The sequence below is a fragment of the Eptesicus fuscus genome, chromosome 15, assembly GCF_027574615.1.
Source record: "Eptesicus fuscus isolate TK198812 chromosome 15, DD_ASM_mEF_20220401, whole genome shotgun sequence".
NCBI lineage: Eukaryota > Metazoa > Chordata > Mammalia > Chiroptera > Vespertilionidae > Eptesicus > Eptesicus fuscus.
Window position 1 is genome coordinate 62,548,251 of NC_072487.1, and position 26,051 is coordinate 62,574,301.

Consider the following 26,051-nt stretch of genomic DNA (forward strand, 5'->3'; position numbering starts at 1 on the left):
ACCTACTAGATGAAGCTGGGGCTGCAAGGGAAGCCCTGGTCCCAGGTACCTGCTGGCAGCTGGAGGGAAGCCTGGGTCCCGGGTACCTGCCAGCAGCTGGAGGGAAGCCTGGGTCCCGGGTGCCAGAGGGAAGCCAGTGCTGGCATCTGGGGGAAGGAAGGCCTACTCTTGCACGAATTTCATGCATTGGGCCTCTAGTAGGAATATAAAATGGTACAGCTGCTGTGGAAACAGTCTGGCAGTTCCTCAAAAAGCTAAATATAGAATTACCTTATGACACAGTAATTTCATTCCTATTATGTACCAAAAAAACTGAAAACAGGGACTTAAACATATACTTGTACACAAATGTTCACTGCACCATTATTTATAATAGCCAAAAGGTGGAAGCAACCAAATGTCCATCAACTGATGAATGGATAAACAAAATATGTTACATACAGACAATGGAATATTATTCAGCCACAAAAAAAGAATGAAGTTCTGGTACATGCTACAACATGGATGAAGCTTGAAAACATCATGCTAAGTGAAATAAGCCAGACACAAAAGGACAAATATTGTATGATTCCACTTATGTGAAATATCTAGAAGAGGCAAATTCATAGACACAGATTAAGGTCACCAGGGGATAAGGGAAGGAAGAATGGGGAGTTATTGCTTAATGATTACAGATTTTGTTTGGGGTGATGAAAAAGTAGAAATGGATAGTGGTGATGGCTGCTCAATATTGTGAATGTAATTAATGCCACTGAATTATACACTTAAATGGTAAAACGGCAAATTTCATATATATTTACTATTCATACACATAAAAACCACACAGAGACTCTTTCCCCCTCCCCACGTGGGAGTCTATGCTTGTTTCTCAATAAATTTCCTTTGCTATAAAAAACAAACAAAACACATACACACACACACATAAAACCACAGTTAAACAAATGATTAAAATTCAACCCCAGAGGGGAGGATGAGACTATGAAGGTTCATATACAATCCTGCATGAGAAAGGTCTTTCCTTTTCCTATGTTAGGCAGATAGTGAAGAGCTGATCACCTCAATGCAAACCAATGACAGATTAAGCTGGTCAGGGAAGGATCTATTTAGAGTCACTCCATGGGGATGCACCTATTCTCCAGCACTATCTTCCTAGGTTTTTGACTGAAAGTTTAGAAGGTCTCTGACTTCTCAGTCCTGGACATCCTGCCCATCAGCAACTCTGAGCTGAGTTCTTTAGCCTCCTCCCCACAAAATTAAAAATCTAGCAAATGTATTGAGAGGAAGGTTGTCAGATGCTTGTTACAGGTTCCCATCTTGTAATAGGACTTTATCTCCTATGCACCATAAGATTGTAGAAGTTTCCCTCGGCCTTTTAGGCACAACCCCTGCACTTCCACACCATCCCAGAACTCAGCAATGTCCTAAGGGGAAAAACAAATCTTGCATTTGGAGCTCCTCTAGTTTATTCCAATGTCTTTTGCCCCCAGAGGTCTCAGTGCTTGAGCCATACCTAATGTTCATTCTTCTCTGAGGCATCTCAAAATTTCAAGAGAAGGAAACACTCAATTAATTGGCTCTTCCCTCTCTGAAATTTTAGTTCATCTAGTCCTCATCATTTCCACAGCTCTCTAATGAATTTTAAAATGTAGTTTTTGCAATTTATCTCCTTTTTTATAATTGTTACAGTAGGACTGTTATCTGCCACAGTACTATATCCCATCTAGTAATGAAGGGTGGTAAAACCCCAATACCAGATTTTCATGATCCAAATGACAACCACTAACTAATTAATAGATCTAAATAATAACCATTATGGCTCTAACATAACAAAATAAGGAACAACCAGATTTTATTTACCTCCAGCTGGGAAAATGAAACAGATTTAAGGGATACAGTAACCAAGTGCAATATATGAACCTCATTAGATCCTAATTAAAACAAACCATAAAAAAAAAAAAAAAGGAAAAAGAAAAGAGACAATCAGGGAAATTTGAATACTAGTTTCTAGTGAATGAACATCAAAAAATTATTGTGGGGTTTTTTTAGGTGTGATAGTAGCATAATGGTTACATTTTTAAAAATCCCTTCCTTTCAGAGATACATACTAAAAAAAATTACAGCTAAAATTGTATGCTGGAAATTTACTCAAAACAAATTGAGGGGGGAAGAAGGAAGAATGGCTGGGTTTAAGGTAAAATAAGATTAATAACGGTTAGGGCCTAATAATGAGTATCTCAGGGTTCATTATTCTAGTCCCACTATTATGTTTCCAAATTTCCATAATTAAGTTTTTTGTTTGTCTGTTTTTAACACAAATCAGTGTTGTCTATTATATTAGTTACCCTGGACAGGTCATCTTATCTCTCTGTGTCTCAGAGTCTCTGAGGAGTATGGAATCCACGTTCTCTGGATCTCTGAAATTCTGTAATTTCTTATGCTTATTTCAACAATATTCAAAACCTTCTGGAGCAGAATTTGAAGCTAGATATAACCCACAAAAGTAAATCAGTATCAGGGCTTCTAGCCACATCCTCTTCTTCTTCTTTTTTTAAATTAATTTTAGAGAGAGGAAGGGAAAGGGAAGAGAGAGATAGAAACATCAGTAATGAGAAAGAATCATCGATCAGCTGCCTCCTGCTCGCCCCCTACTGGGAATCAAGCCCACAACCTGGGCATGTGCCCTTACTGGGAGTTGAACTGTAACCTCCTGGTTCATAGGTCAATACTCAACTACTGAGCCACACCGACTGGGCCACATCTTCTTTTTGACCCAAACCAATATTTTACTCTGTGACTGGTGGTCCATCTCATCAAATTTTCAAAGGATAAATACTAATCATTAATGCAGGTACAAGGACATATTGTACACTAAGTGTTGCTCATTGTCTAACAAAGGGATGTCCTTGGTAAATGTTTGCTCTAAAACTCCGAATTCTTAAGCCAGGTCTATATCATAAAATTAAACTTAAAAATAGTGAGTGGCTGGATTTGTTTTAATGCACGATCATAAGCAAAATATGACTATAAATGTTACTATATACCTAATGTTAAAAGTGTACATTCAACACAAACAATCATTTTAATCCTCTGACACATGAGACACTGGGCAAGCCCAGAGGGAAACCAGCTCATGAGTAGGATCTGGGACACTTAAATATACATGAGATGTGGGGCAATCTCACCTCTCTGGCTGTGTGATTTCCCAGGACTGCAGCACCAAATTTGCCCTGCTTTACATATTGACCATTTGTACTATAGAAGCAAAACAAAAACAATAGGTGTTAATACTTCCTTAAACTAAGCAGAACCAGCTTTCTTTTCTGCTATGTAAAAGTGGGAAATCTAGTCACTGAATCTCTAGAAAGGAATAGAGGTGAGCAGTTTATAAAGCTCTTACACAATTTCTTTACTCTTTAAATATCTACTATTTATACCTCAGTGAAGTATCTTTCTTTGAGCACTTGGAAAGGCAGTTGCTGAGGTATATGCAATTGAGAGAGAAAGAGAGAGAGAGAGAGAGAGAGAGAAAGAGAGAGAGAGAGAGAGAGAGAGAGCAAGATAATGGCTCCTCAAAGTTTTATGAGACGTTGGAAAACTGGCAAGTTAAAAAGCATTTTTGATACTTTTCCTATGGAAAGGCAGGGTAGCAATGAACAGAGGCTTATTGAGAAAAGAGAGGAGTTTAGTCCATCCCCAACTTCAGAAAGCATTCCTTCTCAGCCACTTACTATCTGTATGCATGGACTGCTGTTGCAACCAATACTGTGGAAGTGCCTGTTGAGGTGGGTGCTGTTTTTGGTGCCGCCTGATTTCCTAAAGATGTGGAAGAAAACAAAGCTGTCATTCATTTCTTGCTTGAAACTGATTTTTTAACCATTAAAACTGCTTAAAATTCTTCCTTAAGCCTTATAGTTAGTGTTAAAATGCTTTTATGACCATTATCCTCATTTGATCCATAAAACATGACCTCCTCTGGGGATGAGGAAATGGAGGCTTTAAGCACCTAAGGGCCTTACACAATGATAGCAGCAAGCCTAGGCCCAGGGCTTTTCCATTTTAAACAAGTCTTTGGGCTGGACAAGAAAACAAGGTCATATCTACTTTCTTTTCCCCTTCCAATATTTTGAGAGCTATAATAAATAAAAATAAAGTTATTTCCCCTTCCCTTAGTTTAGAAGTAGAAAATTTACGATACTCAGATTACAGCCATTACTTACCTTTCACAGTGAAAGAAAGTAACTCTAGTGATTTAAAACAGTATATTTACAGTAAATCACATATTTACACTCACAACATGAATGTGCTGATGGAAGAGTAGTGAGAACATTAGAGTGGACATAACAGCTAAGGACTTATTTTCAAAAGCATCCTTGTTGGATTTATTTTTATTTTGTATTGATAAAAACAAGACAACAGGTCCAAAATAAAGTCACTTTGCTAAGCTCTATGTCAACAAGCTGAGACTTAATTACAGATTTGGCTGTCCCAGAAATGGAAGCTTTAACCAGTCAATCAGGAACGGCCTGATCCGCACTAGTTAGGTAATCTGCCTGATAGACCCACTGTCATCCCCTAAAGGAAAGTAATCTCAAGACATCCAATCTGTGTTTTGCCTACTATAACTTCTGTGTTCCTGTTCTTTTCTGCTTATAAAATTCTCTCATTTTATACAGCTCCTTGGAGCTCTTTTCAATCTGCTAGACTGGATGTTGCCTGATTCAGGAACTGCTGAATAAAGCCAGTAAGATCTTTTGAAATTTACAGTCAAATTTTGCTTTTTAATTTCATATTGACACAATTTTTCTGTCTGTAGAGTACATGTATACTGCAGAAAATTTAGTAAATATAGAAATACACAAAGAAAAAGAAAAACGAACCTGTAATCTCACCACCCAAAAATAAACGTTAATAATTTGATGTATGTATTCCTAGTCCTTTTTGTACACACAAAAACTCGCAGCTTTACCTTTTCCAAACAAAATTAATGATATCATTTGACAACCTCCTTTTCTCCCTTAATATAGGCATTTCCTTTAATTCTTCAAAACAGTGTCCAAAACAAAGACAAAACAATCCTAAAAATGTTTTTTCATGGCTACATAAAATAATCAAAATGTATCCAATTTTCTATTGTTTGATATTTCTTTGGGCTGCCTCCAATTTTTCTCTATTATAAATAATGCTATGGTGAACATCCTTAAAATGCACATTTTTGTGTGTACCTCTTATTACTTTCTTAGAAGAAATTTCTAAAAATGAAAATGTGGAGTGAAAGTGTGTAAACAATTTTAAGATTTTGTTACATCCTGCCCAAATGCCCTTGAGAAATGCCATATCAGTTTACACTCCCACTAGCAGTTTGAGTCCACCAGCTTTTCGGCCTGCCAATAAGAAATTATCTTTTAAAATCTTTACCAATGGGAGGGAGGCAGTAGGGAAAGGGAAATGCGTTCTCATTGTTGCTTTCATTTGCATTTATTGATTACAGGGAGGCCAAAATTTAACATTTTCTATAGATGTATACTGACTTTTTGCTTTGTTTTGATGAATTGTCTATTTATGCTGGTTGGTTATTTTCCTAGTTTGATGTTCATGTTTTCCTTATTATTTAGTAAAAACCTACAACTAGTTTTTAATTCAATCAGCACTTTCCAGCTATATGTAATACTATAACTTTTCTCCTGATAAGCAGTGTATGACAGGAAAAAAGTAACTAAGTCCAGAGTTAGGTTATGAGGATAAGTCTGAAACACTGAGAAAAATTACTGTCTCCCTGAGGTCAGCCTAGCATCGTCCTCCAGGATGGTGTAACTTGTCCCAGTACACTCTGATCTCCCTATCTCATGTCCTGGAAATGGAAGGTTGTTTGTGAATTGCTGGAGAAATGAGTCAGATACTCAGAATCATATGATCTTCTCACTGGCTTTGCATTTTTTCCTCTCTGAAATCAGCATTGCACAGATTCCTGAATTCCCAACTCACAAGGACTTTTTTTTTTTTTTTAATAGTATGTGGTTTCAAGTCTCTTTTATTTTTTTTTTAACAGTTTTCTTGTTTCTCTCCCCCTCCCCCCCCCCCATTTGTTGGATCTTTGCTATCTTTAATATTTGTCACTTTCTTTTGAAATCTCAATTTTTTTACTTAATTTTCTCCTGTTAACCTTCTATTTCTCTTAAGGCATAATCTGTTAATTCGCATTTATGTTCTCACCTCATGTCTTACGTTATTAATGTTAATAAGTGGTCATAATTTTGATCTGTTCAGGGAGAAACATTCTCACAGAAGAGATCTCTCACTGTCTGCAGGGATATTATTCTGTTCCTTGCTCTCTTTGTTCTTATAACAACTTTGTATGGAGTTTGACTCTGAGACTTTTCTATTGCTTATTTTTATGTGAAATTTACTTTTCTGAACTCTTAAGAGTAGAGCTCCCTCTTCTGTTCTTTTTGTATCAAGTTAAAAAATAGGGTGGCTTCCTCCTGAGACTTTATTATTCTACTTCTATCTTTACCTGAATCTTGTCTCCTTCACTCTAATATCTCTATCCTCCTCAATTTGAATTCCACTCCCAGCAGTTTCTTCTCAGTGTGGGGACCTGTCCTGGAAGGTCAGTGGGTGAGTTTCACAAGTTCATAGGAGCTGGAGTGCTCCCATTTTTGTAGTCCCAATCATCAACCCCTTGAACTTAGCCACAAGAGTGGGTAAAACACTTTCCAATTTCAGCTTGGCCTACCATATTTCCCATGAACACCTACTGGCTATTTTGGGGTTCTCCCATTCTCAGACTCAGATATTCTCCCACTGCGTCCCTGTTTGCTCCCACGCAAATGTTGATACCATGCAAGCCTTGTGGCTGTCAGTGGTTTGTCCATACCTGCTTATATTTGGGGGTTCATGAGGATACCACTTCAATTGGTTTTGTTGTAAATATTACCCATAGGTTTGTATTTATATCTAGTTGCTCTGTTTTTATATTGAAATCTGAAGAGATTCAAGAGCTATGCTTCAGCCATCTTCCCCACAAAGACTTCTTACATATAAATATCCCTTGAATGGAAGGGTCCCCTATATTGCTACTTTGCTTTTTATTTGTAAATGCCTACATAAGATTGTATAAGTAATGTTTAAGTTCAAATGCCTCTATAATTCTTCTTTGGAAGTATAATTAGCTTATAGTTGTTGCCTGATTTCTAAAAATCAAGTTACTTCACTGGGTGGGACCTTAGGTTGTTTCTTTTTATCTATATCCATTAACTCCACCACTTTAAATTGAGTCAGAAACACACAGCTGATGAAATGTAAAGGCACAGCCTACTAGAAATCTGGCCATGTTAGGGCTTACAGAACAGAACCAGAAATCCACAGCACAGCTGCCAAAAGTAACAGGTAAGATTTAGAGCAGGGGTCAGCAAGCATTTTCTGTAAAGGGACAAACAATATCTTAGACCTTTGGGGCCACATGGCAACCATGCAACTGTTCAATTCTAAATATCCTAACATCCTCTTGCCAGCATTGTGACTAGCATTAAAAGGAATGCAATACTTTCATCTTCATTCAACAATATTTAATATCTCTCACCAGCCCAGTGCTGGTAGCTCAGGGCTGTTTCTATCAGTCCCTCATTCCTCTTCAGGTTCTTACAGGAAGACAGCAAAGTGTAGGAGGGAAGAAAACCTTTGGAGTGAAATCAGATCAAGGTTCAAATTTCAACTCTGTCCTTTACTGCTGTATAACTGAGACCAAATCCCTAAACCTCTCTGAGAATCTAAAATGGTGGTATTCTCACCTATTTCACAGAATTGTGAGAATCAAATAAAATCTACCCTGGCTGGAGTAGCTCAGTACACTGAAAGGTCATGGGTTCGATTCCAGGTCAGGGCACATACCCAGGTTGCAGGTTAACTGCCCAGTCGGGTGCATATGGAAAGCACTCAATGTTTCTCTCTCTCAAATCAATAAAAACATACCCTCGAGTGAGGATTAAAAAAAAAATCTACGTAAATCACCTGAAACCACGCACATAACAGGCATTTTAGAAATATTAGTCCCCCTTCTCTCCTTTCATTCAACAAATGTCACTCAATTTTTTATGTCCAGCATGATGAAAGGTACAGAGGGTTCACTCACTGTCTAGTTGAGAAAAATTCGCTGTCACCATCCATCTAACCCAGCAAGGAAAAGAAGTGAAAAGCAGCTCTTCCTTCTCGCCAAAACACTGGACAGTACCTACCTGGAGGGCGGACAGTTTCAGAGAGTGGTGTCCACACGGAGAAGAGCTTACCTGCGACCTTCCTTCATCAGTTTCAAACAAAGGGCACACTATCCACCTGCCAGAATTCATATCTCAGAGCTGGAGAGGCATGCACCACGGGTAGTGAGGTTGGCCAGACTGACCAAGGATGAACAATCTGGAATATCACTTTTGGAAGGCTGTTTATACTTTCAACTAATGTGATAGGGGCCCATCCTAACCTCCTAACTTACCTGTTCCTGCGACTCCCTGGCCTTTCTTGGGCTGCTTTGGGGCTGTGTACTGGAAGAATTCATTTCCAGGGTCAGCAGCTGCCTGATCCCGTCCAAAAAGAGAGGCCAATCTGGCACTGTGGAAAATGGAAATGACATTTCATATGACATATCTCAAACCTGGCGTCGTTATACCTGCTGCTCACCTCCAACCTTGAATGAATACCTCTCTGGCTGTATATCCCACCATTCAATACTGGAAGTGGAAGTGAAGAGTCTTTGAAATCAAGATTGTATTTCTAATCTGAACGGCATCAGCTGACCCTACCCGTCAAGGCATTTCTTCTTTCCGGACCTCAGTTTCTGCAACTATAAATTGAGGTGGTTGATCTAGGTCTCTTCAAACTGTAAATTCTTGCCTTTAGCAAGTCATAATTTCTTACTTTTTGTTAGTTTTAAAATAAATTGAAATAAAGTAAATTGAACTGTACTACAAAGTTACTCCATCAAACATGGTCCCATCTGCCATTTTATCTAACAGGCAGAACCATTCTTTCATCATTCCTTGCAATCTAATCTTCTGCCCTAACCATTCCACTAAAACTACTCTTGCTAAGGTCACCAACATCTTTGTTACTAAACATAATTTACCAGTCTTTGTCTAATTTGGCCTTCACGTTGCCATTTTACACTGTCAACTATTATGTTCTTCAAACAAAATCTTCCCTTCCCTTCTGTGGGGAAACCTGTGGGCTGGGAAGAGGGACTAGCCCAAATAAGACCTCAATAAAACTAAAGGGATGCTTTTCTCGCCTGCCCCTCTCTCTGGATCCTCACCTAACTTCTTGGACTCTTCCTCCTCTGCTCAACCTTTAAATGTCCATGCCCCAAGATTTTATACTCTCTCCCCCTCGACAATCTAATTTATTTACCTTGGTATCAAGTGCTATCCAAATGCTGATAATGCTCGAATCTATGTCCTCGGCCCAGAATTTGCTGCTGAGTATCAGACAACACAGTATCCCACAGGCAACCCAAATGCAACATAACACGTCCAAACCAGAACTCGTATCTTCCAATCCGCACTGCCCTCGCAAATCCTGTTTTTACTTTTGCGCTTCCTCTCTTGGTCAATGACATTTTGTGTCAGGGTTCCCAAGACCACCGCCAGGTTCTAGACTCAGCATATAGTTGTACTCGTGGCTAAGATCTTGTACAACAAAAGGATACACAGCAACATCAGCAAAGGGAAAAAGAGCACTGGGGCAAAGTTCAGAGGACACCAGGGGCAAGCTTCCACGAGTCTTCTCCCAATGGAGTAACAGGATCCGTTTAATTACTCCAGCAAGGAGTTGTAATATGTGTGAACGTGGTCTACCAGGGAGCTTAGAGGCTTAATTCCCCAGGCTTTGGGTCTCTGGGGATTGATAAATGGAAACCCTCTGGCATGAGCCAAAATTCTAGAATCCCAGAAGGAAGACAAGGTTCATGAATCATATTGTTAGTACAAACAGTTTAGGCAAGTGAGCCAAGCTTATCATTTATGGGAAGCTTTATATCAGGGTGGGGAACTGTTTGCCAATAAAGTTCCTAGAAGTCAGCCAAGTGCCAACCTTGTAAGCAGGACTTTCTAAGGATAACAATTTCAGGTCTACTATTTTGTCTGGCTGGGAAAAAATCACTGTCACCCTACATGTACCCCAGCAAGGTGAAAGAAGTGAAAAGCAGCTCTTCCTTCTCGCCAGGCACTGGGCAGTACCTACTTGGAGTGCAGGCAGAGTTTTGGAGTGGAGTCCACATGGGACAGAAGTTTACCTGCGACCTTCCTTCATCAGTTTCCAAAAAAGGGCGCCATTACTTACTATTTATTTCTGCAAACGCCCACAACCAAACTGAAATCTGGGGATCATCCTTGACTGTTTTCCCCCTGGTGTTCATAACCAATTCCAGAGTCCATTTAATTTTACTTGCTAAACATTTCTTGAACCCAGTCACTTCTACCCATCCTCACTGCCACTTCCCTATTTCAGGTTGCCATCACATCTACCCAGCTAGAATTATTACAACAACTTTCTGACTCATCTCCCAGCCTTGGGCTTGCCTGCTTCTTATCCATTCTCCCCTGTGCACCCATAGTAATCTTTCAAATAAACAAATTTGACTCTCTTTCCTCCTTAAAACCCTCAAGGACACCTCAATAATACAAAAAATCCCAACTCCACAGGCAACTTAACAAGGCCTTTCAAGACCTTACCTTTGCTTATTCCCCCAGCTTCCTATTTGGCCATTTCTCCGACCCAACTGTGTGCTACAGCCACATTTTAGTTTCTTAAGTAAGGCAAGATCTTTCTAATGTCCAGCTTTTGGACATGTTGTTCCTTCTGCCTGAAACATTCTTCCTGTTGCTCCCTTCCCCCTGGAAGCTGCCCTAATCTCAAAGTCTAGGTTAGGTGATCTTCCTAGGAGCTCCTATAGAATTCATTCATTCAAGAAATCTGTGCCAGCCAAAACCGGTTTGGCTCATTGGATAGAGCGTCGGCCTGCGGACTCAAGGGTCCCAGGTTCGATTCCGGTCGGGGGCATGTACCTTGGTTGCGGGCCCATCCCCAGTGGGGGGTGTGCGGGAGGCAGCTGATCGGTGTTTCTCTCTCATTGATGTTTCTAACTCTCTATCCCTCTCTCTTCCTCTCTGTAAAAAATCAATAAAATATATTAAAAAATATAAAAAAAAAAAAAAAGAAATCTGTGCCAGACACTATGCTGAGAGCTGGGTATACAATGGTGAGCAAAACTGGGTTCTATTTTCAAGGAGCTTATACACTCTTATACAGGGAGTTTATACAGGGGAATTACATAATATATGACTGTAAACTATCTATAATAATAAAAGCGTAAAATGCTAATTAGACCGGACGACTTTCCGGATGAAGCCGGGGCTGCGAGATAAGCCCGGGTCCCGGGTGCCAGAGGGAAGCCAGTACCGGCAGCCAGGGGAAGGAAGGCCTACTCTTGCACGAATTTCGTGCATCGGGCCTCTAGTAAAATATATAACAGGTAGCTGTTGTATGGAGTTATACTTCACAGAGATTAATAAAAGTTATTCAATCATTTATCATATAACAGGGTAACTGATTATTTATTTTAATCACTACTTGACTGTATATTTTGTTTAGGGTCTTGTATGTAATAGGCTCAATAAATGAACTCAAAGTCTAGTCTAGCTCTGAGCTCCTTTCCTCCAAAAGCATCCTTAGTTTAGGTGAAGTCAATATTAAAATTTCCCAACAATTTTAATGTATAACATATACCAGCAATTTGCAAAATAAATGTAATATGATTTGAAACTATTTCCTTGTTTTCTTAAGGTAATGTACTATTAGCTTCCTTTCAGTTTCCTATAAATGGGGCCAACAATGCCTACTTAAAAGGACTGAGGTTTAAATGTGATTGTAAGTGTGGTGAGCAGTGCTAGCCTAAATAAGATATCAACAAATGCTAATAAAATTTAGGAGAGACCAAGATTTCTCCTTTTAGCCAGGGCAACCTGGGCAGATTCCCTAAAAGAATAAGATTCTGAAGGAGCTGGGCAATGCCTTTAACATAGTGAACAATTTACAAAGTTTAGATCCTAGTTAAGATATAATAGCTTATATATAGGTAGTGGATAAGAAAAGAATGCCCTGGTTAGCTTCAGTAAACTATGTGTATTGGATTTGCTATTTTTATTTTGCAGGAATTTTTTCAAGGGAAAAACAAGTGTCATAGGCAAACAATATTTCCACAGAGGTTCTAAAGGCCAGCTAATTAATGATTGCAAAATCAATCCTAGAGCCAGGTCAACCCAATTATTTCCCAGATTAATTCTATTTTCTATTAATATTTTAAAATAAACAATACATAAAATATATATATAAATCATTACATTTTTCTACTTCTAAAGTATTCTCACATGTACATATCTAACTATGTTAGCAAGAATGGGCTTGCTGCCAAAGCCGGTTTGGCTCAGTGGATAGAGCGTCGGCCTGCGGACTCAAGGGTACCAGGTTCGATTCCGGTCAAGGGCATGTGCCTTGGTTCCGGGCACATCCCCAGTGGGGGGGTGCAGGAGGCAGCTGATCGATGTTTCTCTGTCATCGATGTTCCTAACTCTCTGTCCCTCTCCCTTCCTCTCTGTGAAAAAATCAATAAAATATATATAAAAAATAAATAAAATGTTAAAAAAAAAAAAAAAAGAATGGGCTTGCTGCCCTGGACAGTTTTGCTCAGCAGTTAGAGCATTGGGCCCTGGACTTGAAGGGTTGCAGGTTCAGTTCCTGGTCAAGGGCATGTACCTTGGTTGCGAGTTCAACCCCTGGCCACAATCCGGGTGTATGTAGGAGGCAACCAGTCGATATGTCTCTCTTACATCCATGTTTCTCTCCCTCCCTCTCACTCTCTCTAAAAATCAATGGAGCCCTGGCCAGTATGGCTCAGTGATTGAGTGTCAACCCATGAACCAGGAGGTAGGGGTTTGATTTCTGGTCAGGGCTCATGCCCAGGTTTTGGGCTCGATCCCCAATAGGGGGTTTGCTAACTTTGGACTGGAGTCTCTTTGTTTACAATTCATGGGAAAAGTCATTACAATATTAATTACATTTAAAAAATAAATGTTAGCCAGGGCACTTAGTTGCCAAAATCTTTATCTAACCTTAGTTTTATACTCCTTTTCTTTTCTCATCAAAGTAAGTAATACATGCATTTATGATACATCAATCTATTTTAATAAATAGGGTTCTTTTTGTTGTTAAAGTACTTCTTTGCTCTTTTACTTTTTAGCTGCGTGGCCTTGGGCAACCTACCTCTCTGATACTTATAAGCCCATTTGTAAAATGGTTATAATAGTAAAAACTACCCCATAGAGTAGCAGAGAGAAGTAAATATGATAATATAAATGTATTATTTAGAAGGACGTACAGCGTCTGGCATTAAGTACACCATATATTATTTTATATACATGTGCACACATCCTATTACCTTAAAATGTTGATTCAACTGAGATACTCCTGTAGAGAAGAAACCATGCTCAATCTATGCATAAACTGGCCTGCAACTATAAACTGATATTAACAAGAATACAAAACTTTAGAATTGAGAAAGGTCTCAAAGATCATCTGAGGAAAACCCCATAACTTAACAGGTTAGGGTAAGGAGAGCCAAGGATGAGAAGTGACTTGTCCAAAGTCACACTCCTAATTAGGGCAGAATCAGCATTAGAATCTAGGCTTTTCTGTGTCTTTTAAGTAACTTAAAAATACTTCTTAATGATCAGTTCGTGACTTACCTTTTTCTACCTTTATACTGGTGATCATTACTATGCTAATCAGATTTACCTTCACATATCTATACTAATAAAAGGGTAATATGCTAATTAGACCGGGAGACCTTCCGGACGTCCTTCTGGACAAAAGCCATGGTGGTGGGGCCGAGGCAGAGGCAGTTAGGGGCGATCAGGCTGGCGGGCGGGGGGGAGCAGTTGGGGGCAAGCAGGCCAGCGGGGGGGGGAGGAGGGCTGTTGGGGGGGTAACAGGCCGGCGGGGGCGGCCGTTGAGGGCGATCAGTCTCGCAGGGGTGGGCAGTTAGGGGTCATCATGCCGGAAGGGGGGGAGTTGGGATTGATCAGGCCGGCAGGCAGAGTGGTTAGGGGCAATCAGGCAGGCAGGCAGGTGAGCGGTTAGGAGCCAGCGGTCCCAGATTGCAAGAGGGATGTCCCAGATTGGAGAGGGTGCAGGCCAAGCTAAAGGACAACACCCCCCACACGAATTTCATGCACCGGGCCACTAGTCTTTTATATAATCTAAAACATAAGTATATACATAAGTAGGCCTTTAGAATGCTTTGTGATTACTATTACTGGATTGATTTTACTCTACTACTAAACTAGGAGTTTCTTAAGGGGCAAGAACTTTGCCTTATTCCTATCTGCTTTAGTGGAAGCCAAGTACCATATAATTAGCAGGCATTGATATATTTCTTCATTTCAAAGTCACAATGGTGGGGAAAGAGCTAAGCCCTCCAAAAACACACTTCCTGATTACTACTTCTAAGTTAACAATGGACTTTAAGAGGCCTGGAAACTTGGAACACATCAATCATCTAGATAGCCATCCTAGACACTAATACTCCCTTTTCTATCAGGCTTGCATATTCTAAATGGGATCAAGTAAGTCATATACTTAAGTCAAGATACTTAAAAATTAATAAGCAAGTATTTTCAAGTGATAAAACAGGAAGTGCTGCTGTCATATGTTCTACTTCCTTAGAGAAACCAAAGACGGAATAGCTGAATCAGAGAATATTGGTGAAACTTCCTATGTCCTCAATCTTAAATCTGATTTGGTTTTTCTGGTTATCACTGGGAACAAAAATAATGTATCTGTACAACTTTGTTTACTAAGCCTTTTACCATTCAGTTAGCTGTTGTCTATGTGTAAGAGCACAGTCACGTGCCTAGAACTAAAGCACTTCAGGTCCCATGAGCCTGCTCAGGAAAGCAGCCTCGCTGAGCCACCAAGAACTGATCTCAGGGCAGGAATTTGGAAAAGAGCACATGACTGTCATTTCCACCCTGTAATTTTCAGCCAGCAGTGGACTGCTTGTTGCATGAAAATCAAAAGCTCTAACACTCACTTACAGACATCCCAAATACTTTCACCTAGGGAAGAGTGTGAATTTAAAGTATATCTTGTAAACTTCCACATGGCACAGCCATGTAAAATAACAGGTTTGTATGAAAAAACATTAATTCAAAAGGCTTACTGCATAGTCAACAGCCGCTGGCTGGATTGTGTGGACATTTTCATGAGTGCTCCAGGTGGAATAGGGGGGAAAAATGAATCAAAGCACAGCTTAACTCTAAAACAACTGAGAACGGAAAGAACCCAAAGTGGAACTAGAGGACAAAGGCCATCTAAAGTGGGGGTAGTCAAAGGACTAAGGATAGGTAGCATAGCTAGTCACCGTGTAAGTCAAAAGAAAGGCAGTGAGTGTCATTTTATGTACTGAGTCTCCACCAAGACTGGAAGCAACTTGAGGACAGGCTTGATCATCTTTGCAACCTCTGAGCATTCAGTCGAATAAGGGGTGTATGTTGTTGTATTCATCATTCTTCAATACATTCTTAAATTTGTTAGACAAATGTTCAAAGAAAAGTTCTGCAAGTATCAGAACTTGCTAGCTCACAAGTTTAAAGGGAGCCAAGCTCTCTACTGACACAACACAAGGGAAATGGCTAAACTGATTACTGGAGGAGACCTAAGAGCTGCCGCTTGAAAAACGGTACCCCAGACCAGTATGCACAGTAACTGGAGACAGGGAATAGCGACGGCAGTCTCTTGGATTGGTTTTAAGCTTTAGAGTGCCATTTCCTAACTATTATTCATTCAACGTACTTCCTGAGCACTCACTATGTACTGTACTGAGCACGGGGCTCCCTACAGATCTCTGTCCTGTCAGGACTCATAATCCAGTAGGTTCGGTGTGCAAGAACAGAGATGATCACGCCTAGCTGTGGGAATAAGGAAGAGAAAGCAATTTTTTTTTTCTGCCTGGGGTGGTGGGAGAAGAGAAAGTTCCCAAAAGGGGACATCCTTGAAGGATGCTGAAGCTGACTCACCAAGGCTAATTCTCACCACCTTCCCCCCGCCCCAGAAGAGAAAGTCTTATACTGGCCCCAAGTGACTCCTATAAAAACTCTTGAGGCAGGTACTCTCATCAGCAATCACCCGCATTTCACAGGAGAAACTGCGACCCAGAAAGCAAAAGGCGATCCTCAGAGTCACATTGCGTGTCATGGGGAGATGGCAGGCCCAGAATGCAGGTGGGCAGACTCAGCAGTTTCGAGCTCTGCCAGAATTCTAAGACCTGTCAGCAGAGCACCGGAATGTGGCACGGGTCTGGACCCGGAAGTTGGGAAGAGGTCTGAAAAGAGAGCGACCCCTCCAACCATTTGCCCGACTTCCTCAGCCACGCCTTCTGTCCCACGTTTCACACTCACCCGCCGCTAGGCGAGAGGAAGTCGGTGTCATCTTCGTCGCCCGCACCGAACATCGCGCTGGCTTTCGCCCGGCGGCCGGGAGGGAGTCGGAGCGTTTCCAAGGCCCTTAGCCGCCGACGTCGTGAAAGGCCGCGGAGGCGTCCTGCTTTACGGCAGGACGAACTCTCGCACGGTCGTTCACGGGACGGGAGAACCAGGCTCCGGAGGGAGGAGGGGCAAAAGACTAATGGGAGGACCTGGGAGGACCTCGCGCCGCGTGACGTCAGGCTTCTCCAGCCTTCAGAGGCGGCGAAAGCCGCGGGAGCGCCGACGTCCTGCGCAGGGATTGGCCAATGAGGCAGGGGGCGGAGCAGGGGCGGGAATTGGCGGCCTCGGTGGCAATCGTGGACACGTCGAGCCGGTCACTAGTGGAGGGGGTTGATGAAGAGTCGTGAGGGGGCGACTGGTTAAGGTTCTGAAAGGGAGGCGCCAGTGGCGGGACTCGATCTGGGAAGGTAAGGCCTCCTTCGCCCCTCTCTCAGCCTTGGCACGAGCACAGCCCTTTCCCCTCCGGGACCCGGACTCTCCGCGCCAGTTGTCTCTGCTCGGCGAAAGGAAAAGGGCCCGGGATTGGCAGTCTGGAGGTCTCCGCTTTCGCCCGGGCACCAGCAGTGACTTAGCTGGAGTGACCTTGAGGCAAGATGGTCGGTGCCTCAGTTTCCCCTTCTGTAGAACGGGCCCGGCGCCCCTACCTTTTGTCCCCTGGGGCCGACCTCGCTGTTTATTTCGACGGGCCCTTTGTCCAGTGCTTCTGCGTGCCGGCTGGCGAGAAGCTTTTAGACCCCAGAGGTCATCGAATTCCGTCCCATTCTCATAATCCCAGAATGTACAGGTAGGAAAAGAAGGAACTCAGTACCTGCATGACTAGTCCGAGGTCACCCAGAGTAAAGGGCAGGCTGGGGCTGGGTCCCTGGCCTCTCGATTCAGGAGCTAAGGAGCTGATGCAAGTACCTGATCAGCCCTTCAGCACTGTGCGCCCTTCCCGGAGTGGTCATTGCTGGACTGTGGCTACCTCTTGAGAAAGGCCCCCCTCTCTAGAGTCCGCCTGTGCAGGTGAGTGGATAGGAGGAAACGTTAGAAGCTGAAAATCTCCTGCCCCCACCGCCTGGGTTTTTGCTCCGTCTTCCTGTCCCAGACTTAAGTCAGCATCAGTTCTTGCCGACTTCTCTGCCTCCAGCTCCCACCCTCTCTGTTTCTTATATTTCTTTGGTTACTATTTCTTGGAACAACTTCTAGATAGGCCTTCCTTAGCCAAGGTGTGGATAAAGCAGGTCCTGTCCCACTGAAGCGTCCATTTCCCTAGATCTCGCTGGAATCGCACTCCAGCTTCTCTCAATCAGATTAGCACAACAGGTGCCCCCTACCTGGATATTTTAATCTGTTAGCATGAAATTGAAGTGAAGTGATTGGCATCTCCCTCCCTGAGAACTTCGAACCTCTTGGCACTTCCCTTGTTATGCTTTTTGTTATAATTTGTGTACTTCTAAATTGTAAGCTTCCCAAGGACAGGGGTCGTTTTATTCATCTTGATGTCTCCTTGTGTCAACAGAGCACTATGCTTTCTTGCCCATAATGAATTCTTATTAATTCGTTGTTAGGTTAAGCAATGGAATTCATCCTTGTTCCCTTATTTCCTTAATTTACTCTCTTAAGGTCTTTTTTTCCCATGGGACCCAGAGAGCCCGGCAATGGCTCTTGCCTTTCATAGGTGGCTTCCAGAAAAATAAAAACGCTGTACTATCTGTGGACTGTCAGGGTTGCTTAGTCTTTTGTTAGTTAAAGATGATTTGACTGTTTAAAGTTGGGGGGAGGGGAATACGGTAGCTAGAAATACTATATGTAACTCTAATTTTTGTTGGTAAAGTATTACTCTGTTGAACTGAGGATAGGGCTGTTGTCTACTTCCTGTGTTTACTTTACAGCTTAAGATGGTTAAAGCAGTGATGCAACTGGTATCTAAGCACTAGAACAGGAACCCTTTATAGTAGCTCTGTTTAGAATGTGAAGTTGGTTACTTCTCAGAAAATAAGAGAATGAACTGCATAAGTAACATAGCTCTTTTTAACCCCTCACCTCAGTGCTGGTCACTGTCATTTTAGCACTAAGACATCTGCGTAGTGCTTTAAAAAACACTAACGCCGTGGTTGGCAAACTGCGGCTCTTTGGCCCCTTGAGTGTGGCTCTTCCACAGAATACCACGGCCTGGGCGAGTCTATTTTGAAGAAGTGGCGTTAGAAGAAGTTTAAGTTTAAAAAAATTTGGCTCTCAAAAGAAATTTCAATCGTTGTACTGTAGATATTTGGCTCTGTTGACTAATGAGTTTGCCAACCACTGCACTAAAGGATCATTTGTTTATCGTGCATTCTCGAGTGGGGTGTTTTTATCTCGGGTGTTTAAGTAACCTTTTTAGGTAGGTAGGAATCCTAAAAATCTGGATCAGCCTTTTTGGTGATTGGAACACCACAAATATGCCTGTCCAGGTCACTGTTGTGGGAAAACAACAGCTGGTTCTGATTGGCAGTATAAGGACATGGAAGATAGTGGTGAGGCTTCCTTAGTCTCTGAACTGCAGGGTTGGGTGCACCTAAAAAGCCACTTTCTTCCTGAATTAGAATATTGACCTGGGAATCAGGAAACTTGCATTCCTGTCCCAAGCCTTTCTAACTCACTCTGAGCTTGGGCCAGGATCCCTAAGCACTTTGTAAAAGGAGTGGTTTAGTTCCAGACGTCTATTAAGTACTGCAGAGGTGAGCTAAGGCACACTCTGGATCTCAAGTTTGAATTAAGAATTTTGTTTGCATGCAGCTTTTACATGTATTTGTAAAATGTATCGACCCCTTAAAGATTAGCCAGGAAGCAGCAGTTTTAACAATTACTTTCAAAATCAGAAATTTTGCTATGGAGATGACAATTTTTATATACAGCTACACCCATGCTAATCTGTACTGGTGAATGCATTTTAAAATTAATAGTTTAAAGTTATAACAAAGTTAAGTCATAGGTGTGATAATAGGTATATGAATTGAATATAGGTTTGAGGGTTTGGTATTGTGCATGTTCTTTCTGTCCAGTCACTAAAAACAGAAGAATGTTAGAACACAATTCAGGAAATAATTATCTGAAAACCTGCTATGTGCTGGATATTGCCTGAGATAGGAAAAAGAGTTAGTCACTAATAGTTGAGTAGTGGGGATAATGGAAATATACAAATAGCCATAATAGAAGACATAACAAAGGAAGTCCCATAGGTAGAAATTAATTATTGAAGAATTTCAAAGGAAGAAATGATCATATCTAGTTTGGAGGAGGGTGTAGGGTTAGATAATGTGCTTGAAGATGAGTGGGATTCCAAGTGGAAGTGAGAAAATAATACTTCCAAGATTGAAGGGGTGGTTTTGGCAAAAGCAAGAAGGCAGGAAAGTAGGCAAAAATGTCTTATAAGTTAAGAATTGCCCTCTTATCTGATACAATTAGGGTCAGTAGTTAGTTAACTGAAAAAGTAAGTTAAAGCAGGTAATCATACAGATATTAGTTACACACAGACCTTAAACATTTTACTTGACTTAAAACAAACGTATTTTGCCATTCTTTTAACATAAGCCTTTTCTTGGAGTGTAGGTGCAGGGATCTGCAAATTACAGTGCGAGGGCCAAATCTTATCCTAGCCTGCTTCCTGTTTCTGTAAATAAAGTTTTATTGGATCACAGCCAGGCTCATTTCTTTACATATTATCTATGGCTACTTTCACATACAAGGTAGAGTTGAGTGATTGTGTGTATCATCTTCACCTAGTCCAGTGATGGCGAACTTATGACACGTGTGTCAGCACTGACACGCGTAGCCATTTCTGATGACACGCGGCCGCGTGCTGAGAATGAAACATTTGCTGCTCCTGAGGATGAAACATTTGCAACTAGAGTCTTGGAGTTAGTTTTTTCCTCAAAGTGACACACTACCCGAGTTATGCTCAGTTTTTTGGCAGAGTTTGACACACCATGCTCAAAAGGTTGCCTATCACTGATAGTCTTTCCAAAGCTTTCAACTTGGTTTTCATAGAAACAACTACTACTAAATTCTTAAGCTCTGGAGCCAAATTATTTTGCCATTTATTAGTTGTATAGGTCTTGGGCAAGTTGCTCAGTTTCCTCCTTTTAAAACAGGGACAATAATAGTATCTAGTTCTTAGGGTCCCTGTGAAGATTATCTGAGTTAATTCATGTAAAGCACTTAGAAGAGTACCTGGCAGGTAGTAACTACTCAATTAATTTTAGCTGCGGCTGTTGTTTTTCTCTTCTCATCTATACTTCATTGCTTTATGCAATACTTCATTAAATTATATATTTACAATAATTCACAGACTGGCATAAGTTGTTTTTGAACAAACACAACTGATACCCTTTATTAGTATACAACTTCACTGAGAGGGAGAACTGAAGTGTTGCTCCCATGATACTGGAGAATAGCTTTGCTAGTGTATATTAGTTAAGTGGTTAAAAGAGTTCTGGGATAGTTTGCTAAGAGTATAAGACAACAGTACACTTAGGGAAGTAGGGGATTAAAATTGAAAAGGAGATCAGGGCCATATTTGTCAGTATCTTGAAGGCCAAGGTGACAAGTTTGTACTTAGCTCAGTAGGAAATGGAATTTTTTATTCTAAATGACATAGTGATGTAAAAAACTTCAAATGGTTTAGGAGTATACGAAGTAAAAAGTAAAAGTTTCCCCACTCCATGTGAGTAATTACTTCATTTTTCTAATAATCCTTAGAATGTGGAATTGAATGAGGTAAGACACGGTAAACACTATTTGGGACACTGGTATTGATCTGTTAAAAACCTCAATCCAGTTTGGGGGAGGGGGGTGGGTTGGATCATAGTATCAATTTTTAATTGAGAAAAATAAAGCTTCTAGGCTGAATGTGAATAAAATTCAATGACTGCTCTAAAGATAACAATTTATACCATACTTTTAAGAGACTCTAATCCTTAAGTGTGTTCCTCTCTTTGTTCCAATTTGGTTCTGCTGTTGATTCCTCTTTGTACCTTCCTCACCAGACTGCTACAAAAGAGAAAAGGATGATATGATTATCACTGAAAAAGCCAGTGTTTACAGTGACAAGATGACTTCAAGTAGTGGAAGATGGCAAATAAGTCAGTGACCAGGTGGCACCAAGATAACTGCCATCAAAGTTGGCAAGCCAGGCATATGGGGGAAATGGAAGGGCGGAAAGAGGGCAGTTTGCTGATGCCTCCATTCCCACATGCAGCTTTTAGCATAATAAACCCATTTGAAAAATCAAAAGTTTTCTGTACTTTGTGACTAAGTGTGAGAGCTCATCAAGAGTGATACGTAATACATTAAAATTAGCAGTTTATGCCAAAAGAAATCTTATAGAAGAGCCTGGGAAGGAAATGCTTTTGAAGTTCCACTGCTTTGAGTAACAGTTTATAATTTAGGTAACATCCCCAAGCAGAGGAGGGGCCCATCCTTAGGAATGCAAAGCCCTGCAGAGAAGGAAAAGGTTGAGAAGGGTCCACCCTACCTCTTTTCCTTTACACAAAGGCCTTAGGCTTTTGTATACAACCTGCTTTTGTAGGCTGAGGACATTATGCAATACAACATAATGAGATGGAAGCATGCATTGCAAAAGGAAATATGAGGAATGATTTGAAGGGAACTCATAAGGAGAGCAAAACCCTAGTAGCCAGTGAAATATTAGAGGATGTTTTTTAGCCAGGTTGAGCCTTTCCCTAAATAAATAATGGAATTCCTCACCTAGAACATAGTGGTTCAATTATGAAATGAAAGGCAGAGGAATGCTGCTAACTGGGTACCTTCAGGCCTCTGTTCCTTTCTCTTCCCTTTCCAGATGGCTTTTTATCAGCTCCCATGCAACCCTGTGCAGAATTTGTACCTTAGTACATCTTATGTTGTCTTTTATTTGTATGTATCTCTCCTCCACCAGACTTTATTTTTTAAAAAATATACTTTTTATTGATTTCAGAGCGGAAGGGAGAGGGAGAGAGAGAAACATCCTGCATGCCCCACACTGGGGATCAAGATCGCAACCCAGGCATATTCCCTCACCAGGAACCGAACCGTGATCTCCTGATTCATAGGTCAGCACTCAACTACTGAGTTATGCCAGCCAGGCAAGACTGAGTTTATTAAGGATTGGGGTTAATCATAATACATTTATTCAATAGGTACACAATAGATTTGAATGAATGAAGAGACTCAGTTCCTTGGGGTCACACAATAATAAGCCATAGCGACGCAGGGATGTTCCCGCCCCGCCCCCAGCCGCTTGCAGTGGCCTGGATCCTGGAAACATCTTCCGGACCCAGGCCGCTCCTAGCCTATAGGCCCGCGATTAGGTCCTGAGCGGCAGGGATCCCAGAACGCCCCCTGGCCACTTGCAGCCTATGGGTGCAGGCGCCAAGCAGCCTGGCGGGACGGGAACATCCCACGTCACCATGGTGCCCCCAACTGCTTGGGAATGCTCCAGCACCAAGCAGCGGTTTGGGTCCACGCCCACAGCCAGGCGCCCACAATGGGGGACTGGCTGCTGGCCTCTGGGGTGTGTGGAGACCCCAGCGGCCACCGCTGTGTGCGGCCCAGGGGTCCGTCCCTGCATGCCCCCCAGCCTGGCGCCCATGGTCAGGGCGGAGGCAACCAATCAAAGTGTCCCTCTCACATTGATGTTTCTCTCTGTCTCTCCCTCTCTCTTCCACACTCTCTAAAAATCAGTGGGAACATATCCTCAGGTGAGGATTAAAAAAAAAAAGAAATGTCATATCCTATGAAAGATACATCTTGAAAAATGCCTAAAGAAAGTTGTCCTTTTTTCACAGTGAAGGGACTAGAGTCTGTGTTGATGAAAACACCTTGGTGGCTGCAGTGGCTGGCAGTGGCTTCGGCAGGGGGTAATGGGGCTGGTGCCTTCCCTTGATCAGCCCGGTCGCCTGAAATCCCTCGAGGGGTCCCAGATTGGAGAGGGTGCAGGCTGGGCTGAGGGACACACACACACACACACACACACCGCACAAATTTCGTGCACCGGGCCACTAGTCTGTAATAATAAAAGTGTAATATGCTTCGACCTTCCAGACAAAGCCGGAGCTGCTGCAGCTCTTGGATCGGAGCTGCAGCCGCGGCTGTGAGGGAGGGATCAAGGCAGCCGCTGCGGCTGCGAAGGCCTACTCTTGCACGAATTTCGTGCATCGGGCCTCTAATTTTATATAAGAGACTTGAACGTCCATGGATTTTGGTATCCCAGGGGTTCTTGAAATCAATCCCTTGCAGATACTGAGGAACAACTAAAATTTGGGGGGAATCAAAATTTATACATGGATTTTGACTGCACAGGGATTGGTGCTCCTAACCCCTGTGTTGTTCAAGAGTCAAGCTGTATATATGAATCTGACAGCTGGTATTTTTTAAATCAAACTATAAGAGGCTGCATAGTTTAAGTGACATGAAAGTGATCCCTCTATGTGACTTGAGCATTTTTCAGAGATTAATTTTATCATCTAATGAGTAAGTAAGCTAATATTTATAACATTTCATACTTATTATACCTTAAGATTAGGAACTATTTTGACATTTTATTTGATCCTTGCAAACCTGTGAGGTTGGCAGGGTAGGTATTTTTATATCCATTTTGCAGTAAAGGAATTAGTACTTGTTGGGTTTAGGTAATTGGTTTAATGTCACATGGCTAATAACGGTAAACTTGTGTCTATAGCTCAGTGCCTCTGATACCTAATCCAGTGTTTTCTCCCCTCGTATCACACCGTCTATAAAACTCTGAAAACTTTACCTAAATCATACTAAAGCACTCGTGGTTAACACATTGGAAATGTGTCAAGATTACAAAAGGATCCAGTAAGAGGAGTGTAAAAGGGTACATCTCGTGATTGCTTTATTCCAGTATGTGGCTTAGTCAACAACAAAAGATATCAGAGAAATGGAGTATAGTAGCGGGAAGATATACTCCCCATTGGACTTAGGCCCTTCTATCATTGCATAACTAAAAGACCTTTTCAGTTTGTTTGTTTGACGTATCAAATTTGAGTTGTCCTATTCGGACAAGGCAAATAAAAGCTTTTCTAAAGCCTTTGTGAAAATGTAGTTGTACATTTGATCTTCTTTGTACAGAAGGTGAGAGTAGGCAAGAGAAACAGGAGCTTCTATGTTATTTGCTGCTAAAACAGGATATGTAAAGCTCAGAAACCCCTCTTGCTTAGCTGCTTCTTGGTAAAACCTTTGGAGAAATGGGAGGTTTGGGGAAAGTGGTTAGCCTAGTGTTACAGAAGCCTTATGTGAGAAGCAAATGTTACAGTTCAGTTGACTAAAGAATACAATAGCATAATTATTCAATAACATGCATCTCAGTTTCCCCATCTGTGAAATAAAGGAGTTGGACTTAAAATGTAATTTTTAAAAATAGGAATTACATTCACGTGGCAACCACATCTAACCAGTTTACCTCCTAGGGATCACAGTGTTGTCACTTTATTTTTTATTTTTTTATTAAAATGTTTTTATTGATTTCAGAAAGAGGAAGGGAGAGGGAGAGAGAGATAGAAGCATCAGTGATGAGAGAGAATCATTGATCGGCTGCCTCCTGCACGCCCCCTCCTGGAGATCGAGCCTGTAACCCTGGCATGTGCCCAGATCGGGAATCAAACAGTGATTTCCATGTTCATGAGTCAACTCTCAACCACTGAGTCACACTGGGCTGTTGCCACTTTCTTGTGCCCCTAACCCCAGAGGTAGTGTAGGTGTTTACAAATAACATGCATATAATTTTTTTTCCTTTACTTTTTTACAAACGATAGCATACAGTGCACCTGCTTTGTTCGTCTCATAATATACCTTGGAGATCATTCTATAGCAGTATATAAAGAGCTTCCTCATTCTTGTTTATGACAGCAAGGTGTCCCATTTTATAGACATCCTAGAGGCCCGATACACGAAATTCACACAAGAGTAGCCCTTCCTTCCCCTGGCTGCTGGCACCAGCTTCCCTCGAAGCACTGGCTTCGTCCGGTCTAATTAGCATATTACGCTTTTATTATTATAGATGATCACAGTGCCCTAGCAATGAACATTTAAGTTGTATTTTCATTAGTTTGCTTTTACAGATAGTCCTGAAACAAATAACTTTGTTCACATAACATTTTTCATATGTGTCAGTAGATATTTAGAAGTGGAATTGCTGGTTCAAAGGACATGTGCATCAGATTGGTAATTAATGACTTCTAGTTCTGATGTTCTATGAAATTTTAATTGTAAGTGAACAGTGAGAGTTGAGAAGGTATATTTTCCTTGAAAACATCTTAATTTTTATTTCTTGTTATTCAGAGACTACATCTTAAATAAAGGCCAAGTATAGGCAACCTCACCAAATTGATATTGAATTGCAAACTTGACAAAAGTCATCTCCATCATGATCCTATATAGATTTTTCTAGTGCTGTTCATTGTGATATTATTCAGGAGCTAATTT

General features: G+C 41.4%; 2 protein-coding genes across 2 annotated transcripts in view; one reads left to right on the top strand and one right to left on the bottom strand.

Moving 5' to 3' along the window:
- Positions 1-16,647, bottom strand: part of FKBP15 (FKBP prolyl isomerase family member 15) — a 48,098-nt gene extending 31,451 nt beyond the window's left edge. Inside the window, exons 1-4 of the mRNA XM_008160896.3 lie at positions 16,500-16,647; positions 8,486-8,601; positions 3,729-3,813; positions 3,183-3,252 (exon numbers count right to left, since the gene is read on the bottom strand). Coding sequence (XP_008159118.2) covers positions 3,183-3,252; positions 3,729-3,813; positions 8,486-8,601; positions 16,500-16,552 — 324 coding nt within the window. The 5' untranslated portion in view covers positions 16,553-16,647. The remainder of the gene's footprint in view (positions 1-3,182; positions 3,253-3,728; positions 3,814-8,485; positions 8,602-16,499) is intronic.
- A 222-nt stretch (positions 16,648-16,869) lies between these two features.
- SLC31A1 (solute carrier family 31 member 1) overlaps positions 16,870-26,051 on the top strand; it is a 34,050-nt gene continuing 24,868 nt past the window's right edge. The window contains exon 1 of the mRNA XM_008160898.3: positions 16,870-16,993. The gene's annotated coding sequence lies outside the window, so the exon portion shown is untranslated. The remainder of the gene's footprint in view (positions 16,994-26,051) is intronic.